At 36.0% G+C, this 21,967-nt stretch overlaps 1 protein-coding gene across 1 annotated transcript in view; it reads left to right on the top strand.

Moving 5' to 3' along the window:
* The window catches only part of LOC123683792 (carbonic anhydrase-related protein 10-like), a 315,162-nt gene that overhangs the window by 260,145 nt on the left and 33,050 nt on the right, over positions 1-21,967 (top strand). Inside the window, exon 8 of the mRNA XM_045622685.1 lies at positions 17,223-17,354. Within this exon, the coding sequence (XP_045478641.1) occupies positions 17,223-17,354 (132 nt within the window). The remainder of the gene's footprint in view (positions 1-17,222; positions 17,355-21,967) is intronic.

Below are 21,967 nucleotides of genomic sequence, written 5' to 3'. Positions count from 1 at the left end.
GAAATTTCTGGATTTCTCAGAACATTTCCAAGTTTTCCCACTGCGGACCAGGTCATACGGATTCTTCTCGTGATTTCTATTTGCCTCTTTGGTAACAAGACGAATTCTTATCGTATCTTATACCTAATAATAATAATAATAATAATTTTATTTAATCCTTTAAGACACTACATGGTGTATAGGACAGGTCACAATAAGAAAACTAAACAACTAAGGAGTCACATAAATACTCATTTACAGAATAGAAACCTTTTTTTAAGAGGAGGTTCTTGATTTCTTTTTTGAACAATTTTAAATTCAAAGACTTCACAGATGGTGGCAAATGATTGTATAACTTAATACTTCGGTACAATGGAGAGCATTCAAATTTATGGGTCCTATGTTTAGGGAATAGAAAAATTTGCGTATTTCTAGTTACATAATTATGATGACTTGATAATTTCATCCATTTGTCTTCATTTTCCTTTGCGTATAGTAAGCATTTCAAAATGTTTATCGAGGGTAGGGTTAAGATTCCATTCCCAATAAAGACTGGCTTACAAGACGCTAACATATTGAGGTTGAATATTGTACGTAATACTCGTTTCTGAGCTACAAAAACTCTGGAGAAGTCAGGGCTACTTCCCCAGAGCAAAATGTTATAAGACAGATGGCTATATACCAGGCTGTAGTATACACTCATTACAGAGGACCTAGGTAAAACATTCCTAATTCTAGCGATTGCAAACACTGAACTGTTTAATTTTTTACATAACACGTCAATATGAGTAGTCCATCTTAAATTTCTGTCCACATGGATTCCAAGAAATTTAGTTGTTTCTGATGTTGTGATAGTGTTATCCCCACATTTCAAACTGAAGGTACTAACTTAATTATTTTTTATAGAGAAGTAAACGCATACAGTTTTATCAACGTTCACCATCAAATTGTTTGAGCGGCACCAGTTTACAAATTCCCACATAATAAATTCACAGGTACTCCGAAGTTCCTCAGGATTCCCGCTAGAAACCACCACAGACACATCATCAGCAAATAGCGTTATTAAGAAAGAAGCTAATTTTATAGGCAAATCATTTATAAATAATATAAATAAAAGGGGTCCTAGCACGGATCCCTGAGGAACTCTAAGAACAATATCGTGATTTTCAGAATAAGTAGATCCTACTTTAACAGACATAGTTCTTTCATTTAGGTAACTATGCAACCAGTCCAGGAATACGCCCCTAAAGCCCAAATTATAGCACTTTTCGAGTATGAACTTGAAAGAAAGTGTATCAAAAGCCGAAGATAAGTCAAAAAATAGACCTGCCACGGACAGGTTCCTATCCAAACACTCGTAAACGGATTCGAAAAAATTTACAGCAGCTGATTGGGTTGAATGACCGCTCCTGAAACCGTGCTGAGCAGGATGGATTATGTTAAATCTATTCAGAAAACACATCATCCTGGTGAAAACTATTTTTTCGAATACTTTGGAAAACACGCTCAAAATGGATATTGGTCTATAATTCATTATGTAATTCAGATTGCTCTTTTTTAATACTGGCATTACTATGGATTTCTTAAGAACATTTGGGAACCTTCCCGTTGTGATTCGAGTCTGCTGGAAATTCCCCACTAAAGAACATGTTAAATGGAACAGATTCTTTGTTTCTGTGGCCCGTTACTGAGACTGAGATAGAGCAGATAATACAGGCTGTGAAGAGTAAGGAATCCAAAGACTGTTATGGGATGACAGTGCCCTTACTGAAATTCATCCCACCATAAGGTGTAAAAAATCCGTTATGCAAAATTTTCAACGACTGTATTGACCAAGGCATTTTTCCTGATGAGCTGAAAGTGGCATTAGTCACGATGCAGAGAACTACTCAGATTACAGACCAATTTCTATTTCACCCGTCATCTCGAAAATTTTTGAATTAGTGTTTAAAAACCACCTAGTTGATTTTTTGGAGAAGAGATTAAAACTTAATGAAGCACAGCATGGCTTTAGAACAGGAAAATCTATAGTTACAGCCATGATCGACGTGCTTGAAACAATTTTAGAAGCATATAACAACGGCGAAGAGACAGGTATCAGGCCGTGAGATGGAATGGAAAGGTGTCGTCTCTGCTGAGAGTGGAGTTAGGTGTTCCCCAAGGATCAATTATGGGTCCGATTTTATTCATTTTGTTTCTGAATGACGTTTTCGACCATATAACATCCGATAAAACCTGTAGTTTCTCCGACGATGCCTCATTTTTAAACAAGTCGAACTCTAGGAAAAACTTATATGAGAAAACAAAAACCACAGAAAGGGAAGCGTTAAACTGGTTTTCTTCTAATGGCCTGCGAATGAATCCGCCATAAACACAGAAGATCATATTTAGCAATAAACTGAGTAACACCTCATCTATTAGGTATCTGGGTTTGGAGTTTCAGTCGGACTTGAGCTGGAGAAACCATATAACCAATCTCTGTAATAAATTATCAACATCAATATTTATGATCAGAAGAATAAGACAAATTTCCCACTCGAGGGTTGCTAAAATGGCCTATCATTCATCCTTCTATGGACTAGCTGTGTATGGCATAATCATATGGGGTCACAGTTCAGAAGTTGAGAGAGTTCTCTTTCAGCAAAAGAAAGCTGTTCTAGCCATATTCGGGATGAAGAACACTGGCAGCTGTAGGAATGTTTTTAATAGGGAAATAATACTAACGATAACATCAATGTTTATACTTACCTGTGTTAACTTGTTCACAACAAACAGGACAAATTTATTAGAAATTCTGACTAGCATCGGTATAACACTCGTAAAAAGGACAACTTCTCTATTCCTTATGCCAGGATAAACAAAACCCAACAAGGTCCCAATCACACATGCCTCAAACTATTTAATAGGCTTCCAAATCATTTCAAACAGTTTGATGCATCGGTATTTAATAGGAGAGTGAAGGAGTTACTTTTAGAAAAGACTATATACAAGTTGAGCGAATTTTTAAGTTAACTGTGACATCGTACCCAATTTTTGTGTGTATTTAATTCTAAATATGTATATGACTATTTATTATTATATTCTGTGATGTTTTCACATTCATTTGACAAGCCATGTATTTTTTTATGGTTATATTTTTTTCATGAATTTTGACATTTCCTGTATCATGTACAAAATAAAATGCAAACAATGATTGCTCAGTGTTATTGTATCAGTTCATTATAGCACTATGTTTAGTACTGCAATGAACTCAATACGATACTGAAATAAAGAAATTAGATTCCTATTCGGAATTCATGAATGCATGTAAATTCATTCAATTTTTTTTCTTTCAAGAATGTATCTTGAGTTAGGTAGGATTTGTTCTTATTCAATACACCCCCTACTGACCAACTAATCTCTAAATCGAACACAAGAAAGGGTTCTCGCCACAATTCTTCACTTTCGTTCGATCGACCGCCGCAACGAACAAAGGCGTCGCGGTTTCGACGCCCAGCGTCCGTTAATTGGATTTTCCATTAGGGCCTAGTGATTTTATTATATTTCCAACAGTAATACGGACTGAGGATGCGATTAATAGAGATAAATGGCCCCTTGGAAGGTCCATTAATTCACGTCCGTTGTTTTGTTGGTTAGACTTTTGAGCGCGGACACATAAAGAGGGCGGAAACATTTTATAAACCGTGGAATGCAATATATCACGGTATCAATACTGGGGGGATTATTCATCCTGATTTAGAATTCAACTGTTTCGTTCTTGGCCGGTAGGAAGAATTTATATGGCTGTCATCGATGCTCCCCTTTTGGGAAGAGGCCCTTCGAAATTTCGGGGTTCCGTATTTTCGGGTATAGGGGTGCATGAAGGGTTTGTATTCCATTGTCGATTCCACTCTTAATTGCAAAACAATGTGGAACTATTAGGTTAGATCAGAGGAGGGGCGAAGGGCGAAAGATCATCCGACTTTGAAGCACCTTGACCTAAAGATCTATTGTGCATCCCCGCGATTTTCACCAGTTCGGTAGTAATGTCTCAATGAAATTGATTACCCTTCTGAAATCTATATTCCGGCTTTAAAAACCAGAGGCCAAAGTATTGTAGCCTTTGCCGGTGAACAGCTTCAAATTCTCATAGTAAATGTTTGGCTGGTTTCTGGACAGAAGCGCCATACGCTTTCCCCATGTTTTTCAGATGATACCTCCTGGAAGTGCGCCCATCAGTTGCCTCAGTTCCTGTTCACTGAGTGAGAGAGCTTTCTCAGTCCAGCTCTTCGAGTAGTTGGCCTGTCTTTGACCATTGATTGTCCGCTAGAACACAAACTTCCTCTTTTGTTTCCATTCCCTGACTGCCATCACTTTGATGACTGTCTTCTTCTTCTTCATGTACCGTCTCCATTTCGGAGGTTGGCTATAATCATTGCTATTTCAACCTTGGAAGCTACGGCTCTGAAGAAGTCCGCTGATGTGGCGTTAATACATTTTCGCAGATTCGCTAGCCAGGATATTCTTCTTCTTCCAACAGATCTTCTTCCCACAATTTTTCCTTGGATTATGAGTTGTAGAAACTCATATTTTGAGCCTCTCATGATGTGGCCGAGATGTTGCAATTTCCTTTTTTTCACTTCCTGCGGGATCTCCATACCCTTCTGCATTTTTGCCAAAACTTCCACATTGGTCATATGTACCGTCCACGATATTTTCAACATCTTACGGTAGGCCAACATTTCGAATACTTCTAGCTTTCACTCGCAATATGCGTTGATGGTCCAAGCTTCAACACCATATAGAAGAAATGGGAATACATAACATTTGAGCATCCGAGTTCTCAGTTCCAGACTCAGATCGCGACTACAGAGCAGCTTTCTGATTCTTATAGAGGATTCACGGGCCCTCTCAATGCGAATCTTCACTTATAAACAATAATCCACGGAGCAGTCAACACTTGTACCTAGATAGTCATACCTCTCGACGTTTTCCAGCATTTCACCTTCCGCATATAGATGTTCATCAGGCACTTCAGCTTTGGTCATACAATCATGTATTTGGTCTTTTTAGCATTAAGTGCCAGACCATATTCACGACTAGCTGTGATGACATTATTCAGCATGTTTTCCGTGAGAAACACCGTGTCATCCGCGTAACGCAAGTTGTTTAGTGGAATGCCGTTGACTCGTATTCCACCGGCAGCTCCTTTGAAAGCTTCGTTGAAAATTTCCTCTGCGTAAACGTTGAAGAGGAGTGGTGAGAGAACGTATCCTTGTCTGACTTCTCGCTTGATTTTCACTGACTTTGTCAGTTCAGATTAATGCCCTTTGGTTTAGGTACATGACTGGTAGGATGACTGTCTGGAAAACCACAAAATGGCTCTGACATCCCCCCCCCCCTTCGCTGGCCAGTCGGTCTGCCGTTTCATTGCTGGATATTCCGGAGTGACCAAGCACCCAGATAAGGTTGACCTGGTTTCTTTCTCAGAGTACATTAAGGGACGTTTTACATTTCCAGACTAACTTTGACTTAACTTGTAGAGAGTCAAGCGCTAGCAGGACTGCTTTGCTGTCGGATGCTATATATATATTTTTTGTGAGTTTATAGGCTTCTCCTCAACTCTTGTAAAATTTATAATAATAATAATATTTTTGCTCTTTGGTAGTTGCGCCTTATACAGAGAGGTTTCTGACTGGAACATTCAAGGGCAGAAATCCATTGGTAAGGCTACTTAGAATAAGGGATTGTATACGTCGGCTTCCATTCGTCCATCTTCAGTTTTCGAGCCATCGGTATAAAATATCGCAGACCCTCTAGGAAAAACCACCGTCAATGTGGAGCCATATAGCTTTCTTTCAGCAGATGACAATTCGTCATTTTCAGTTACAACTGTCCACTAGTTGAGACAATCTACAAAGACTAGAGCTAGCTCCCTCATTTCAAAAATCACGGTGAAAAAACAGAGGTAATAGAGAGTGAGATTACATTACTGACATTAGATTAGATTTGATTCAAGGGGGATCCGTTGCAATGCGACCTAATAGTCTATTTTGCCCCCATTACAGCTATTCTCGCAATTAAGTGATCTACAGCTCTTCTTCCAGTTCCAGAGTTCTAGTGAACTCCAGTATCTGGAATGGTTCAAGAAGGTTAATTCCTCACAAGTTTCTTATCCAAAGTAGATTTCATGATGGCGATCCATTCCGTCACCAGGTGATCCGGAGTTTCGTCCTCTTCCCAACAAAATTTGCACTTGTAATTTTCTGCTAAACCTATTCTCATGAGGTGTTTCTGAGGCGACAACGCCCTGGGAGGAATCCAGTGAGGAGTAATTCTTGCTATGATCCAGATACTTGTTGGATATCGCAGTGTCAATGTTTCAAAGACTCTCCTTGGAATGATCCAATCTAGAAAATTTCAGGTTTCTCCTTCTCCTGAAACTTTTTCTTGTAGGTACATTTGCCTATTCCACAGAATAGTTCCAGGCCAATGAGAGGAGTTTGTCCTCCTTTTCAGGCAAATGTGTTGGCCTCTTCATTCCATTTAATTCCCGAATAACCGGAAACCCAGCTTCTGGCGAATAAGTACCACAACATATCATGAACTGCCTGAAGATCGCAATTGAGGAAGAAATCTCTCAAATGACCCCCAACACTTTCGAAAAACTTATGCCACACTTGCTGCGAACATAGGTCTGTGAAAACTATATATCTCCTACTCTAACTTGTCATCATCAACATGAACTTGTGCATAGGGTTTGCTTAAGTAACCCGCATCTTTTTGTACGTAGAATGGACTGAAAGAATGAAAAATATAGGTTGTGATCTGAAAATCTTGAGTTTTGATGGATTTTAGTTATCCAAGTTCATGATCTTCTCATTAACACCCAGTACATTCTTGGTCAAAGTCGAAAACAGTCTTATAATACTACGTATTGCCAGAATCAAAAATGAAAAATGTATTTTCTGCAGAAATGTTCAACAAATGTAATTCCTCATCGCAACCATTCTTTTTTTCTCAAGAATCTCATTAACTCATAACCCAACAGGCATATTGCTGAAATTTTCATCAAATAAGCTACATAATGATGCATTAATATAGGCACTGGGTGTGCCATTCGAAAGGAGAAAGTATAGTTGTCTGTTTCCGGTATAACCGGAAGTTGTAGAAATGTTGTAGATATTTTAGGGAAATTGTCCCAAACCCCACTATGCAAATTTTAGACACAACATTACCATTAGTTCTCCATAAACGTCTAATGAGCCATCATGTGAATCACTTATATCAACAGGAGCGCACCCTGACAATAATGAGATGTTAATAAGGCCTAACATCTCCACCAGAAACTGCTCTGCTGGAACGCAATGTGGAATAAATCACTATATCGCTAGATAAAATTTAATTTTTCAAACTGTTTCAAAAAATTTGAATATTCTTCTTCTTCTTCTTTCAAGGTTACCCTTATTGGAAGGGCAATTTGGGCTCGACCGGAGGTCATGTACCCAGTCACTATATTACTATTTCTCCCCTTGTTCCCAAGGATGGAAAGGATATTTGACGTACACAGGGCTAGAACATCACATACATAATGTTAGTTACACATAAACTTACATTCGATTGACTACAATTTCAACCCTGAAGCTTTTAAAAAACTAGTTAAACACTCTATAATCTTAATCGACTGGCTAAAAACGACATCGTTCACACTAATTGGGCATTCCATTCCCAATTGTGTTAATTTATAGTATAATATATCACAGTTTACCCTGTTCAGCTGACAATTAAACAGTATATGTACTATATCTCCGTATTCTGCACACTGACAATTAGGACTATCGTATACTTTTATTTTAAATAAATGTTCCGGAGACAGGCAATGATTGGAACGCAATCGCATCATCGTTGATACACTGTATTTGTCAAATTCAGAGTCAAACAAAAAACATTTTCGAATTGGCGTGAACTTTTTATCTCTGTTTCTCATATGTGTGTACGTCTTCCCCTTTGAAACTCCCACTTCATTCCATTCTTTTATCCACTGATTCTCTAAACTTCTCTGCAATATATTCCTTACATCGTTTTGATCTCCCCTATATTTGCTAGTTTTGTTCTTTTCCGAAGCACCTTTTTTTGCTAGAATATCTGCCCGTTCGTTCCCTATTATGCCCGAATGACTTGGTATCCAAACACAGACGATGTATAAATCTAATAATGCAGCTTTGTGAAGATATTTTTTAACGTTAATAGAAATTATGTTTGTATTTGATGACATTTTCCATTCCCTTAGACATGTTATGGCACTTAATGAATCGGAAAATATTACACAGAATTTTCGTTTTTTCTTTATTATTATGTTTATTGCTTTGCATATTGCCATCATTTCTGCGGAAAATATTGACCAATGACCTGGTAGATTGGCGGAGTATTCTATATTCAGAGAATCTGAATATATTCCTATACCTACTGATTTTGTTTCCAAATTTACTGACGCATCTGTGTATATGTGATCGTATCCGATATATTCCTGATTTTTGAGATTATTGAAGTCTGCTGGGGCTGTCTTGGAATATTTTTGTATTTCCGAGATGTGACAATTTACTTTATGTGCGTGATCTATATAATTTAGTTCAAAGAATGGCAGATGTGATGATCCATATATCCAGCGAGATTTGGTTTTTACTAAATAATAAGCTTTAATAAAGGCTGGTGTATACTTGTTGTTCCAATATCCTCTAAAAAACGCTATATTTTCTATTTCTGTCAGTACGGTATTGTTTTCAAATCTAAAGCTTTTACATATAAATTTTTGTGCCAATGACTTTCTACGTGTTTCCAATGATGTTTCTCCGCATTCTGCCATCAAAATATTAATTGGTGTTGATTTCATAAAACTACCCACCGCTCTTAGAGCTTGATGTTGAACTGTATCTAATTTATTGAGAATTTTTCTGGAGCATCCACCATAAATTATGGACCCGAAATCAAGATAAGGTCTGATAAGTGACTTGTAAATTATTAAAAGTGTTTTTGGGTGCGCACCCCACCAGGTTCTACATAGACTCCTCAAAATATTTACTCCCTTTAAGGCTTTTGAACACATTATTTCTGTATGTTTTGTCCACGATAGATTTTTGTCCAATGTAACACCTAAATATTTTATTTCTTGTTTCCATTGTATCGGTTCATTATTTATTTTGAAACATGGAATTATGGGTGAATGTTTTTTGGTGAATATCATAGCTGTACTTTTATTAGTGGATAGTGTAAGATTACGTTTTTTCAACCAAATTTGTAATTGATCTAGAGTCTGTTGTATTTTTTCGCGCATTACTGATACATCGTTGCCTGTTATCATCAAATATGTGTCATCCGCATACTGTCCCATATCCACTCCGTATTCTGCACAATCTGACATTCTTCGGACATATAAATTAAAGAATGATGCGCTAGTTATTGAGCCTTGCAATACGCCCTGGCTTGTTATCCACGGTCCTAAGATTTTTCCTTCCTTAATGTCTTTTATGAATAGTTGTCTATTTAATAGTAACATTTTTATTATTTCTATAAGTTTTGTTGGTATATTTATTTCGTATAAGTCTTCTAATAATAAACCTACGTCGATATTATCGTAAGCTGATTTAATGTCAAGAAAAACTACTATTGTTAATTGTCCTCTAGCGAAGGAATTGTAAATACGACTGACCATATATATTAAACTATCGTATATAGATCTACCTCTCCTAAATCCGTACATTAAAGTGTCTGTATCTATCGCCATCTCTATTTTTTTTTCAATGCGGTTTTTTATGAGTGTTTCGATAATTTTAATAAAGCACGGTGCTAATGCTATCGGTCTTATACTGTTAACGTCGTTAATATTTCCTCCCGGTTTTATGAAGGGAATTATAAGTATTTTTAAATGTTCTTGTAGTGTTTCGGGTTTATCTAACAGTGAATTTATAATATTAACCAATCTATGTTTTGCCTGATCGGGCAGATTTTTATATATGGGATATGTTAAACCGTTCATACCTGGCGCTGTGTCTTTTTTCGCATTGATGGCTAGATTTAATTCTTCTCTACTAAATAATGGTGTTAACAAATTGTTTCGCGTTGAAGGGATGTTGACTCTGTTGGTAGGAGCTAATTTTTCCATTAGCTTTATTAGGACCTCTTGAGATGGTTGTTTTATTGTTTCCGTACTTATTGATTTATTTTTGAATTTATTTATTATTCTCCACGTTCTTTTACTATCCTTGAATGTTAGTTCTTCACAAAATTTTTGAAATGTCTCAAATTTCTTTTTTTTAATTTTTCTTTTTACCTTAGCTCTGATCTCGTTTGCTTTTATGTAATTTTCCCGTGAGGGATGCTCTGTGTATCTTCTGAATGTTTCTCTTTTATTCTTTGTCAGGTCCGTCAATTCGTCATCCCACCAAATCGTCCGGTAACGATTATTTTCTGATATTTTAACAATTGGAATATTTTCTTTGGCGCATGTTTCCATCATATGTTCAAACTCTGTTATTGACTCTATTGTATTATTTCCTAGGAAACTGTCTATGCTGTCGCTGAAATTTTGCCAATTTATGTTGTTTGTTTTGTATTGTCTTGTTGATCTAAAAAGTAGATTAGAAAATTTTGTTTCAATGCCTATAGTAATTTTAATCGGAAAGTGATCGCTTATTCCTGGGTCATATATGACCTCCCAGTTGCATTTATTACTCAAATTTGACGAACATATTGTTATATCGGGTGCGCTTTTGTTGATGCCCGGTTTTGTGAAACTAGTTGGAGTTCCATCGTTTAATAGAATCGTGTTAGTTTCTTCTAATATTTTCTCCATGATTTTCCCGTTATAATTTATTATACCAGAGCCCCACATCGGGCTTTGTGAATTAAGATCTCCGGTTAATATAAAAGCCCCGTTAATTTGGTTTAAAAAGGATGATAATTTATGATTATTAAGTTTTAGATCGGGTGGGTTATAGATATGTATTATGGTGAGGTTCGTTATCTTAATGATCATTCCTTGAGTTCTTTCTGGTAATATGTCATTTTTAATTTCAAAATTCTGAAAATCAATTGTATCTCTTATTAAAGCTGCTAAACCTCCTTTACCGTCATCTCTGTCTTGCCTTACCGTTTTGTAGTGTTTTAATGTTAATTTTTGAATTGGTTTAAGAAAGGTTTCAGATAGTAGAATTATATCTGGATTAAAGCTCTCTGCAATGTTAATCATATTTTCATAATTCGAATTTATAGATCTAATATTCCATTGTATAATTTTTATTTTGTTTGTCATTAGATTTTTTTTTTAATATTTTAATTATCTAAATTGATTTCCATATCGTCTTCTTCGTCATTTTTAAATTCGTCTGTTGTCTGATGAACGATTGCTGTAGCTTGTATTATTTTATAATCTTGATGTAGTTGAATTTTTCTATTGTTACTATTAGGTGAATTTTTAAAATAATGGGGGAGAAGATAATCTACTTGCGCTGATTTTTTTGGTTGTGAGTTGTTTGAGTCGTTATCGATTATATCGAAATTTTCTTTTCTAGAATTATTTTTAAGTTCTTCCCAATCGTAGGGGATATTATCATTACATTGTGAATCTATTAAACATTTTTTATGTTCTTCTTGATTATATCCCGGTATTTGTGGGGGTGGTCTTTTTCTTTGAATGGGTGTGCTGACTCTACGTGTGTTGTTGACGGTTTGTGTTTGTCTTTCTTTAACTTTCTGAGCGTACGATTGATTGTTAATGGTAGCTGGTGTTCGTAAAATATTTTCATCAGTTCTGTTATTTTTTGTTAGATTTGGAAATTCTTTGTCATTCGCGTATAAATTTCTACTATTGTTTTTCAAAATAATATTGGCTTCAAAGTAAGTGTATTTATGAACTGCCATCGCCTCTTTTATTCTTTTTTGTCTATCGAATTCCGGACAAATTCTATCTACTGCAGAATGGTTTTGACTGCAGTAAATACAAATTGGTTTTTTTGCTTCGCATTCTGTCTCTTCGTGCTGTGAACCACAATTTCTACACCTTTTTTTACCCCTACACTGTTTTGCTGTGTGTCCATATCGCAAACAATTATAGCATTGAATTACCGGGCTTATATATTGGTCTACATATATTATGTTGTGAAATAGTTTGATGTTATTTGGTAAATTTTTTCCGCGGAATGTAATCACACATGACTTCGCGTCTACGTAAGTCGTTTTACCGTCTAATGTTTGTCGTCTTTTTAAGCGTCGTACCTTTATGATTTCAGATGTTGAATCCGCGTATTTCATAATGTCTTCCTCGGAGATGCTTAATCCGATATCTGAGATGACCCCCATACTCGTTAACAAATATGAAGGTATGAAAACATCGTAATCTACGAAATTATTTTTTTTCCACAAATAAATTTGCCTCGCGTGGGTTAGCAAAGTCTACACCAATTCGATTTCTTCCCTTCCTAGCTATGTTCTTTATATTAAAATTGAAATCATCGTTATCGAAAAACATCTTTCCCAACGATAATGGATCGAGGTTTCCAATATTGCTTGATTTACTTTGTATGAATACTGTATAAGGTCCCTTATCGGACACCGCATATGTAAAGGATTGTTTATTCGCACTTTTTGTTGCTATTATGTTTTGACTAAGAGATTGAATTTGTGATAGCATTTCGTGATCTCCTTCTTCTGTGGCTTGTTTTTTTAAAATTTGAATTTCATTGTTCAATAATGTTAAGTCTGCAAATGAAAATTTATTCTCGTCTTTCAAGTTATTAATTGTTATGGCTGTTTTAGGGGTAACTGATCTCATTATCCGGGGAAATATCCCCGGATCTTGTATACTCATTTTTTATGATATTATGTCTCTCTTTTTTTCCGTCAATATAAGAAAAATTCAATATATTTATTCAAATATAGTCAATCAAATAGTAGTTTTCACTCACCACCAACGATAGCACTGAGGATTTAGTTGTAAAACACTTAGGGAAATTTTTTCGCCCGCTTTTTCAAAAAATTTGAATATCTTCGATATCAGTCCATAAAATTAATGGAAAAGAATTAAAATGTCTCAAAACACTTACTTACATTTGAAAAACCTTTAGATTAAAGTGGCGACTTTTGAAGGGACCAGCCTTCTTGGATTTTAATGGTATTGCTCCCTTTTCACTTGATTTCCGCATCATTTCTTATGGTGGCGCTCACGTCGTCATTCTGTCAATGCCATTTTAGGGTTAAATCTAAGATGTCTAAAAACATGGTGTGTGCGCTCAACAATTTTTGAATGGAATGACATTCGACCAAATTGAAAATATTAGTTTTATTTCGTGGCGGCGTCGCAATGTCATACTTTTCATTCCGTTCTTTTTTCCTTTGATTTTGACAGGATACATCAATTAACCCGATCCTAGCCAATCAGAAGCTTAAACTAATATTCTCAAAATTGGCAAAACAAAAGCTAATCAGTCCAGACACCACGTTTTTAGACATCTTGGTTAAATCAATAATAAATTAATTTTTCTACATTCATGCGAAAAGCAAAACTTTATTGAACTATATTTAATGGAAAAAGAAGGTCTTTATTGACTAGTGCAATACAGTTTTTATTGCATTCATCTGTCATTCTACTTCAACGTGCTGTCATCATGACAAACATAAACGTTCAAACCCACTTCATATTTATCAGATATGCTGTGAGATTGGCAATACGTTTTAAACAGTTACATATTTTATATTATTTTGTATTAATGTTAGCAGCCAGAGATGAACAAACAATGCCTTTCTACACCTAGTGCCGCACCTCAATAAATCATTTTTTGCTTTTTGCATGAACGTAGAAAAAATGTTGTATGCAACTGGTGCAGAAATTGTCCACGAGGCCGTTAGACCGAGTTGGACAATTTCACGTCGAGTGCAATAAACATTCACTTTTTGCACTTGTTGCATAAATAACTATTTGACAGAACGAATGAAAATGATGTCGTTGATTGGTTATTTCACAGTGACTTAATAAAACTCAGTGGCGACAATTCGTAGAAATTGAGCCCAAAAATAGCGAACCTTTTGGCTTTACCATAGAACTTGAGAATTCAATTGACTGAACAGAACTGACACAAATTTGAAATTATTGGGCCCGATAATATTTGATTGTATATAGAACGAATTCATTCAACTGAAGGATACCAAAGACTTGAATAAATACCAAAAAATAGAGAAACGGAGAATGTAAACAAAAATTTGCCATATTTAGGCTCTATCAAAAACGAGATCACGCGTGTCGCCACTGTGGTTTATTAAGTCACTGTAGGTTAATTCTTCGTATAGCTTAAGGAAGAAGGTGGAAAAGAGACCCATCCCGAGCCGAGCATTGTCAGAATTAGCTTAAGCAAAATCTAATCAGTGAACACATCACATTTTGAACATCTTAGGATAAACCTTCGTCGATCTATGAGGGTGAACCAACCTCACTACACCTACCAGAGTCATTTAATTATTGAACAGAAAGTCTCGCCGTCACAGAGAGTGGTTCGATTTGCAGGTGGAACATTTCACTTCGGAAAATCCCGCTTTGGAAAACTCCCCTCGCTCGACCCCGTCGAAGATATTAAACGGCTTCGACGACACAAGGCCATATCTCACTGCGAAACTCGAAATTCATAAATGTGTGCCATATGTCGAGATCCCATTTCATCGCGGCACAGAAGAGGAGTCGAACCATCGAAACTGTCATGAATATCTTGCCGACAATTCGACGGAAGTCTATTCGGTATCTGAATCATCCTGAATTGTCGGATCATTGATTTTCGTGGTTTCCCGAAGGAAATGGTATGTTTTTAGAATGGCATGGTGGACAGGTTCCGATTATTGGTTATCATTAATATACGCTCTATTAGTGTGATGTCACATACCGCCATTTATGGTTCTTCTGTCAGTGTGCGGAATCCAGACAAATAAATTGTCATTCAAATTAGTACGGTGTCGTTGAAGGAATTGGCTTATTTCCATAAATAAGAGTATTTGAGGAACGATTTCAGTATTAATTGATAGACAGAAGGATCGACGTTAATACCAGTAAGTTTGAATCCTGTATCATTCCCCAGATTTTGTAAAAAGGCGTGTTTATTAGTTGAACTTCAAGTTACTGGCATTAATCTTGTGCCTTCTGTCTATCAATTAATAGTAAAATCGTTCATTAAATAATCTTATTCATCAAAATAAGCCAATTCCTTCAACGACACCGTACTAATTTGAATGACAATTTGTTTGTTTGGATTCCGAACACTGACAGGAGAACTAAAATGGCGGTGTGTGACGCCCAAGGTCTATATATTTAGACAGGTTGTCTCCTTACTTCCAACCAATCAGCGTTAACCATTCTTGACGTCACTCGGTTCACTCATTCGAATATATAACATTTTATTGCAATGAATAAGTGGGTTTTCACGGATTTTCTTATTAGTGTGAACGCGTATATCGTTCGTAGTCTATCCTAAATAGTCTTAAATATCTTCAATCATAAAACAGCTACGATAACATGTATGTCAATGATGGACAATGGCGATACAGACACTCTATAGACCTTGACAGACACCGGATGACGCGTTACCCCATTCTTCAACCTAAGTTACGAGGCAACCTGTGTAATCTACAGACCTTGTGTGACACCATCACTAATGAAGCGTATTGAAAAGTCACCGGTCTGCCATAGTAAAACACATTTTTTTGTCGAAATTCGATTTTATTATTCAACATAGTTTCCCTTCGAGGGCGATACAGCGATTATAACGATCTTTCAACTTTTCGATACCATTTTTATTGTACGATTTGTCTTTCGCTTCAAAATAGGCCTTAGTTTCGGCGATTACTTTTTCATTGGTGCTGAATTTCTTTCCAGCTAGCATTTTTTCGAGGTCTGCGAACAGGAAAAAGTCGCTGGGAAGCAGATCTGGCGTATACGGTGGATGCAGAAGCGATTCGATGCCCAATTCATGCAATTTTGCCATTTATTTATGACACGGCGCATTGTCTTGATGAAATAGCACCTTTTTTTCTTCAAATGGGGCCGTTGTTTAACGATTTCATGCTTTAAACGACCCAATAACGCTATATAACGATCGCTGTTGATGGTCGAGATCTTTTGGAGGTAATCAATGAATATTATACCTTGCACATCCCAGAATACTGATGCCATAACCATGACAGCCGTCTGTTGTGTTTTTCCTCGCTTTGGATTCGGTTCAAAGTGTGCAGTCCACTCAGCTGACTGTCGATTGAACTCCGGAGTGAAATGGTGGAGCCATGTTTCATCCATTGTCACATATCGGCTCAAAAATTTCAGGTTTATTGCACTTAAACACTTCAAACACTACTCAGAATCATTAACACATTGTTGCTTTTGATCGATTGTGAGCTAGCGCGGCACTTCAAAAAACACTATTTTATCAGCATACGAAATTTTTCTTTTCCATCTTGGTTCAAATAACAAAAGTAGCTACACTCACAATGCAAAATCTCACAAACAAATGGTCGCATTCCTGTCAAATTTTGACACGAATCGTTTGAAGGTTGGTACAAACTAAAAATATGAATTTAATGTACCGTGCATCAGACCGGGGACTTTTCCAGTGGCCTAATAATAACATAGTATTTGAAGGTTCACAGACAATTTTTTAATTACGGAAAAAGTCCTACTAGAGCGGGGCTCGAACCCGGAACCTCAGAATAACTAGGCCACCTATATCACCAACTGAACTACTGAGGTTCCTTGATATTCTGTTGAAACTTTCAACTTCCTCGGTAGCTCAGTTGGTTTGAGTGCTGGACTAATGATTCTGAGGTTGTGGGTTCGAGTCCCGCTTGAGGAGGTACTTTTTCCGGAATTAAAAATTATTTGTTAGCCATCCACTATTCTGCTATTATAATTAATCTCAGACATTAACCAATATTCCTTATTTTTTATTATTAGCATTTTCATTAGCTTCTCATTTTGTTTGGTGTTGTCCAATAAGAGAGTTCAGTTTCGGATATGAATTGCCCACACACAAGTATTTTATGTTTTATGTTTAATATATCTGGACTTCGTCTTTTCTCATATCTATTATTATACCTGTGAATATCATGTAACAATTTATTGATGTGAGAATAAAGACAATTATTATTATCATTATATGCAGAAAAAATTCGGTCTGGAATACATAGTCAGAAATATCATTGACATCGATTCAATTCAACAAATCCATTTTTTTTTTCAGCTTTACCAACTCAGGAAGTTGATGCAGGGTTCTGAAGAATCACCTAAAGCACCTTTAGGCAACAACGCACGTCCAATACAGCCTCTCCATCAGCGAACAATCCGCACAAATATAAATTTTGGAAATTCTAAGGTAAGTTATGTTATTATAACATGAATTCCAAAGACACTGTTCAATAGATTTTAGTTAAACCTCTTCAATATCCAGAATCAAATAAGAAACACTCTAACTCATTCATACGTTTCTATCCTCTCTAATAGAATATTAGGAATAATCAGAAAAAACATTTGAAATGGTTACAAAAGTTTAATGAGTCTTCTTGATAAAGGATATTTAATATAAATCAAATAATTTGACAACTTTGTTCCTTCACAATAATATATCTGTATGATATATTTAGTTTATTTTTGTCTTGGAATATATTCCAATTTTAAAAAAGACATATTTAATAATCAATCAGAAGAAAATTCAAAATGACTAAAACTTACAAATTGAGTAAACGGTTAACAAATTGAACAACTGAATTAACATAAAGACAGACGCACGTTTCGGAATTTTTGTATTTAATAATGCAATTTGTCCTCAAGAGTGCCTTATAGTTCAACGAAATTATTGAATTTTCAAACTCACCACGTGTATAACCGCTTCACCAAAACTGCAAGCAAGAAACTACAGACTAACTACACGTACCGGTTGCAACCGATAAGATATTACAGTGTGTTTCTAAATTATATGTACAAACCAAAATTGCAGATTACTCGGATTATTTTAAGAGTAAAAAGTTCCATGAACATAGATCAGCAAACGCTTTGTTCTCGAGATACAGGGTGTTTTAGTTGTTTTTTTTTTCATAGCATCTTCCCTTCACAAGATGTTCAACTTAAAGATTTTATATTGTGATATGCTAATTTTGAATGCAAATTTACGAAGTGATATTTTTTCTGGAACAGTGCCCGCTTCTTTCCTCCACAACTTTTTTCTTGGAGGACCACTTGTAATTAAGAAAACTGTTAAAAAGAACTTTGGTCCAGTATTACAACTTTTCTTGTAGTTTTTGTCTATCTGCTATACGTATTCTAGAGAAAGTGTTAAAATAATTCTCTCTTCCCCTCAGGAAAATAAAAATTATTATGAAGGTCCAGTAAGTGAGCTGTGATGGATAAATGATCATAATGTTTTCGTAAAATCAGGGTCGGCGCGAGCAATTTTGACGCCTGAAGCAAAGAATATTTTTATGCCCGTGCTGAAAAAGTATCAATAAACCCCCCCTTCAACAAAAAACATAACCTGCCTCGATGATAATTCGCCATTTTTGATTTCTCTAGCGATTTTGCTAATCGTTTACTTTCTAAAGTCGTTTCCACTGGGTTTCTTTGTTTTTCGGACATTTTTACCTACAATAAATTCCTGGATTTCTTCGACGCCGATAAACAATGCGTAAGTAATATATCTAATTCTCACATTCACAATCGATCACATACGACCTATTACACCACAAGATACAAAGCGTGGTCAGGCATGCAAAGCTTCGAAAACTAAATGGGATTAAAAACATATGTTCCGCTGAAAACATTTAGCATTTATTAGTAACTAGTTTTGAATTCAGAATCGTAGCAATTTTCCATATGTTGAATGTGTAAACAACTTCCACGTAATTCGGAGTGTTGTTTTTCGTCTTTTTGAAATATATTCCATCCCTCATTCAATTAGGGTAATAGTCAATGCTGCTTATATTGGTTGGGTTGCCATGTGTTATTTATTGAACAAGGCGGCTTAGTGAATCGGTTTGGAGATTTTTATTGCAGGGAATGTTGATGAACGCAGCAAAGCGGACCAACCTCATGTTGTTTTTAAGCATCAAGACTATATTTTTTCAGAAATACGAGAGGGCGGCCACAAACTGGGCTAAATTGCCGCCCATCGAAAAGAGTCGCCTGAAACAGTCGCTTCACTGTTTCACCCCTAACGCCAGCCCTGGGTACAATTTGCGAAGATTAATAAAGACTCGATAAACTGGTATAATCATCACAAAAAAGTAGGACTACAAGAAATACCCTATTTCTCAAAGATAAAGCGTTTACAGGACTTCTCTCAGATTACCCAATGAATCTCTAATTTCTTTTGTATAATACCTCAACCAAATTTCTAGATACAACGGAGATTATACGAGTTAATATATAGGCTTTGGTACTGTTTCCTCATACCTTTCTGCATGCAAAGATTGTATAACAGCACCTCTAAACTGAAAAATTCCTCAACTGACCTCGAGAGATGAAGCTGTTAATATTGCCATCCCTTATTCGATAAAATATTCGGAAAAAACGAAGTTGTGGAAAATGAAGCAAGTCGACGAAGTTCGCGGGTGCCAAATTATAGAACCAAAAGATAGGGAATTGGGTCAAACTATGAGAAGTCTCATTATGTGGTTCGCATTACGTACACCCAACAGTATAATGTATGCTTTCAAGAATTATGTGAAACGTGCCCTGTCTTCCAGCTGGATATTGCCTCGGCGACTGGAAGTAACACATTTTCCAGTTTCTTGTTCTGGAGTTTCTTACTCGAACGTGGCTCGGCGATGACAAGCTTTCCATTTTGAGTAATTTGTTTTCGGTTTCAGCACCTTGTCACGTGATAAGACTAATTTGTCATTTTTTTCTTGGAGAAGGTGTTTCAATAGATGTTGGGTAGAATTCAGAATTTTAATTCTGAAGTGTTGTTCAGTTCGATTTAATTTAGTAGAAAAAAAAGTTATAAAAAAATTTAAATTATAAAATATAATATATAAATATATTTTGGAAATTCTGAAATATTTCCCAACACAAATGAACAGATAAATGTACACAATCAACGATAAGAATATTAATCTTACCTTTATCAGCAAGTTTAGTTGAGCTGGAGCTTGGATTTCCAATGACCATGAACAGAGTGATCGAGCTAGACAAACTAGATCTCATGGACACGAAGAATTCTGGCGATGATGCTGTTAGAGTTAGAAGGGTTACAATTATCCTTGAGGTTTTTATAAACCACGCCACTGGTAACAAGTCAAAATCGATACTATCAGTGACGGCTCGTCAGGGTCGGCAGGGTCGGCCGGGCCGACCCAAAAATTATCAGGAAATAGAAAATAATTCTAGATATTCAATTCATTCAAACTCAATCGGAGTTATCGATTTCGATATCCAAATTCCCTCGGTAATGAATATTTCCACTCAGAACAGGAAAATATAGCTTATACCGGCCAATATTTTCTTTCGGACCCACCTAATATTCGATTTCCAAAGCATCCAGCGTTGTTATTCCCTTTCATAAATTGTAACAAACCACAATCGTAAATGGTTACTTTTCGTAACATCACCCCAAACAGGTTATTCCAGAATTGTACGTAACACCGTAACATTAGGTCTGAAATGTAACACAAATGTTACAATTATACAATTGCAACCCCTGGAATGTCACTGAAAGCATCTCATCACGTTAGGTCGGCCAAGAGCCGATGGCGGAACCAGCGCTACCGAGAGCGCTACGTAAAGGAAAAGATACTACGACATACGCCCAGAATACGACCACTCAATAGAACGGCACAACAACTCGATGTAAGGTCGCTTCCCAATACACAGGGTCGGCTGGCCGGTTATCGTATTGCAGAGCGTCAAGCAGCAACTTTTCACAGTTTATTTCAAATATTTGATAATTAAATGAATGGTTAATTTATGTATTTATTTATATTTTTATTGAATTATGAGACATTATGTCTTAATCAGAAAAGAACTCATTTATGCCGTTCGATAGTAGCTATTGATTTTCAGATCATGAAAATATAATTTATATATTCAAATGAATGGTTAATTATGGGATATTACATCTCAATCAGAAAAGAACTTATTTATGCCGTTCGATAGTAGTTAGGTATTGATTTTCTGATCATGAAAATATAATTAATATATTCCTAACTTCGAAAACATCCTGATTTCAAAAGTTCTGTAATTTCGAGGGAGAAAATTCGCGAGGAAATAAATAATTCTGCGTGCTTTTCTTGGGAAATAGACGAAACAACGGATGTTAAATGTTTTTGTCAGATGTCAGTAATTTTCCGCTTCGTTCGAGAAGGTAAAATATCCGAACGATTTTGGGGTTTTTTCGATGTTAGTAAAGGTCGAACCGCGAATGATATTTTCAATACCTTGTTGGACAATTTTAAAGATTTCAATTTAGCGACTAAATTAGTAGGTCAAACATATGACGGGGCAGCTGTGATGGCGGGGGAAATTAATGGGTTACAAGCGCGAATAAAAACAATTGCTCCTCAAGCACTATTCACGCACTGTTATGCACATAAATTGAATTTAGTGTTACAAGATTCGACCAAGAAAATCAATGAGTATAGCGTGTTTTTTTCGAATCTTTCAGGATTTTCGTCGTTTTTCACTGAATCAAGTAAACGCACTAATATTCTAGACGAAATTTGCAAAAAAAGATTACCCTCTAGCTCGGAAACTCATTGGAATTTCAAATCTCGCGCTGTAAAAACAATATTCGATAAGAGATAAGAATTAATTGAAGTTTTTGATCATATCAGCGACAATTTAGATGAATGGGATGATATTACAATACGTGAAGCTACCGGTCTGAGGAAAATGTTGAATGATTTCGAATTTTTGTTCATTCTCCACTCTTTTAATTTTATTTTACATACACAGATCCCGTTTTTTCTATAATCCAGCATAAGTTATCATATATAA

Source organism: Harmonia axyridis, chromosome 7 (genome assembly GCF_914767665.1).
Source record: "Harmonia axyridis chromosome 7, icHarAxyr1.1, whole genome shotgun sequence".
NCBI lineage: Eukaryota > Metazoa > Arthropoda > Insecta > Coleoptera > Coccinellidae > Harmonia > Harmonia axyridis.
Note: the sequence above shows the minus strand (reverse complement) of the source record. Positions and strands in the feature narration are given on the sequence as shown.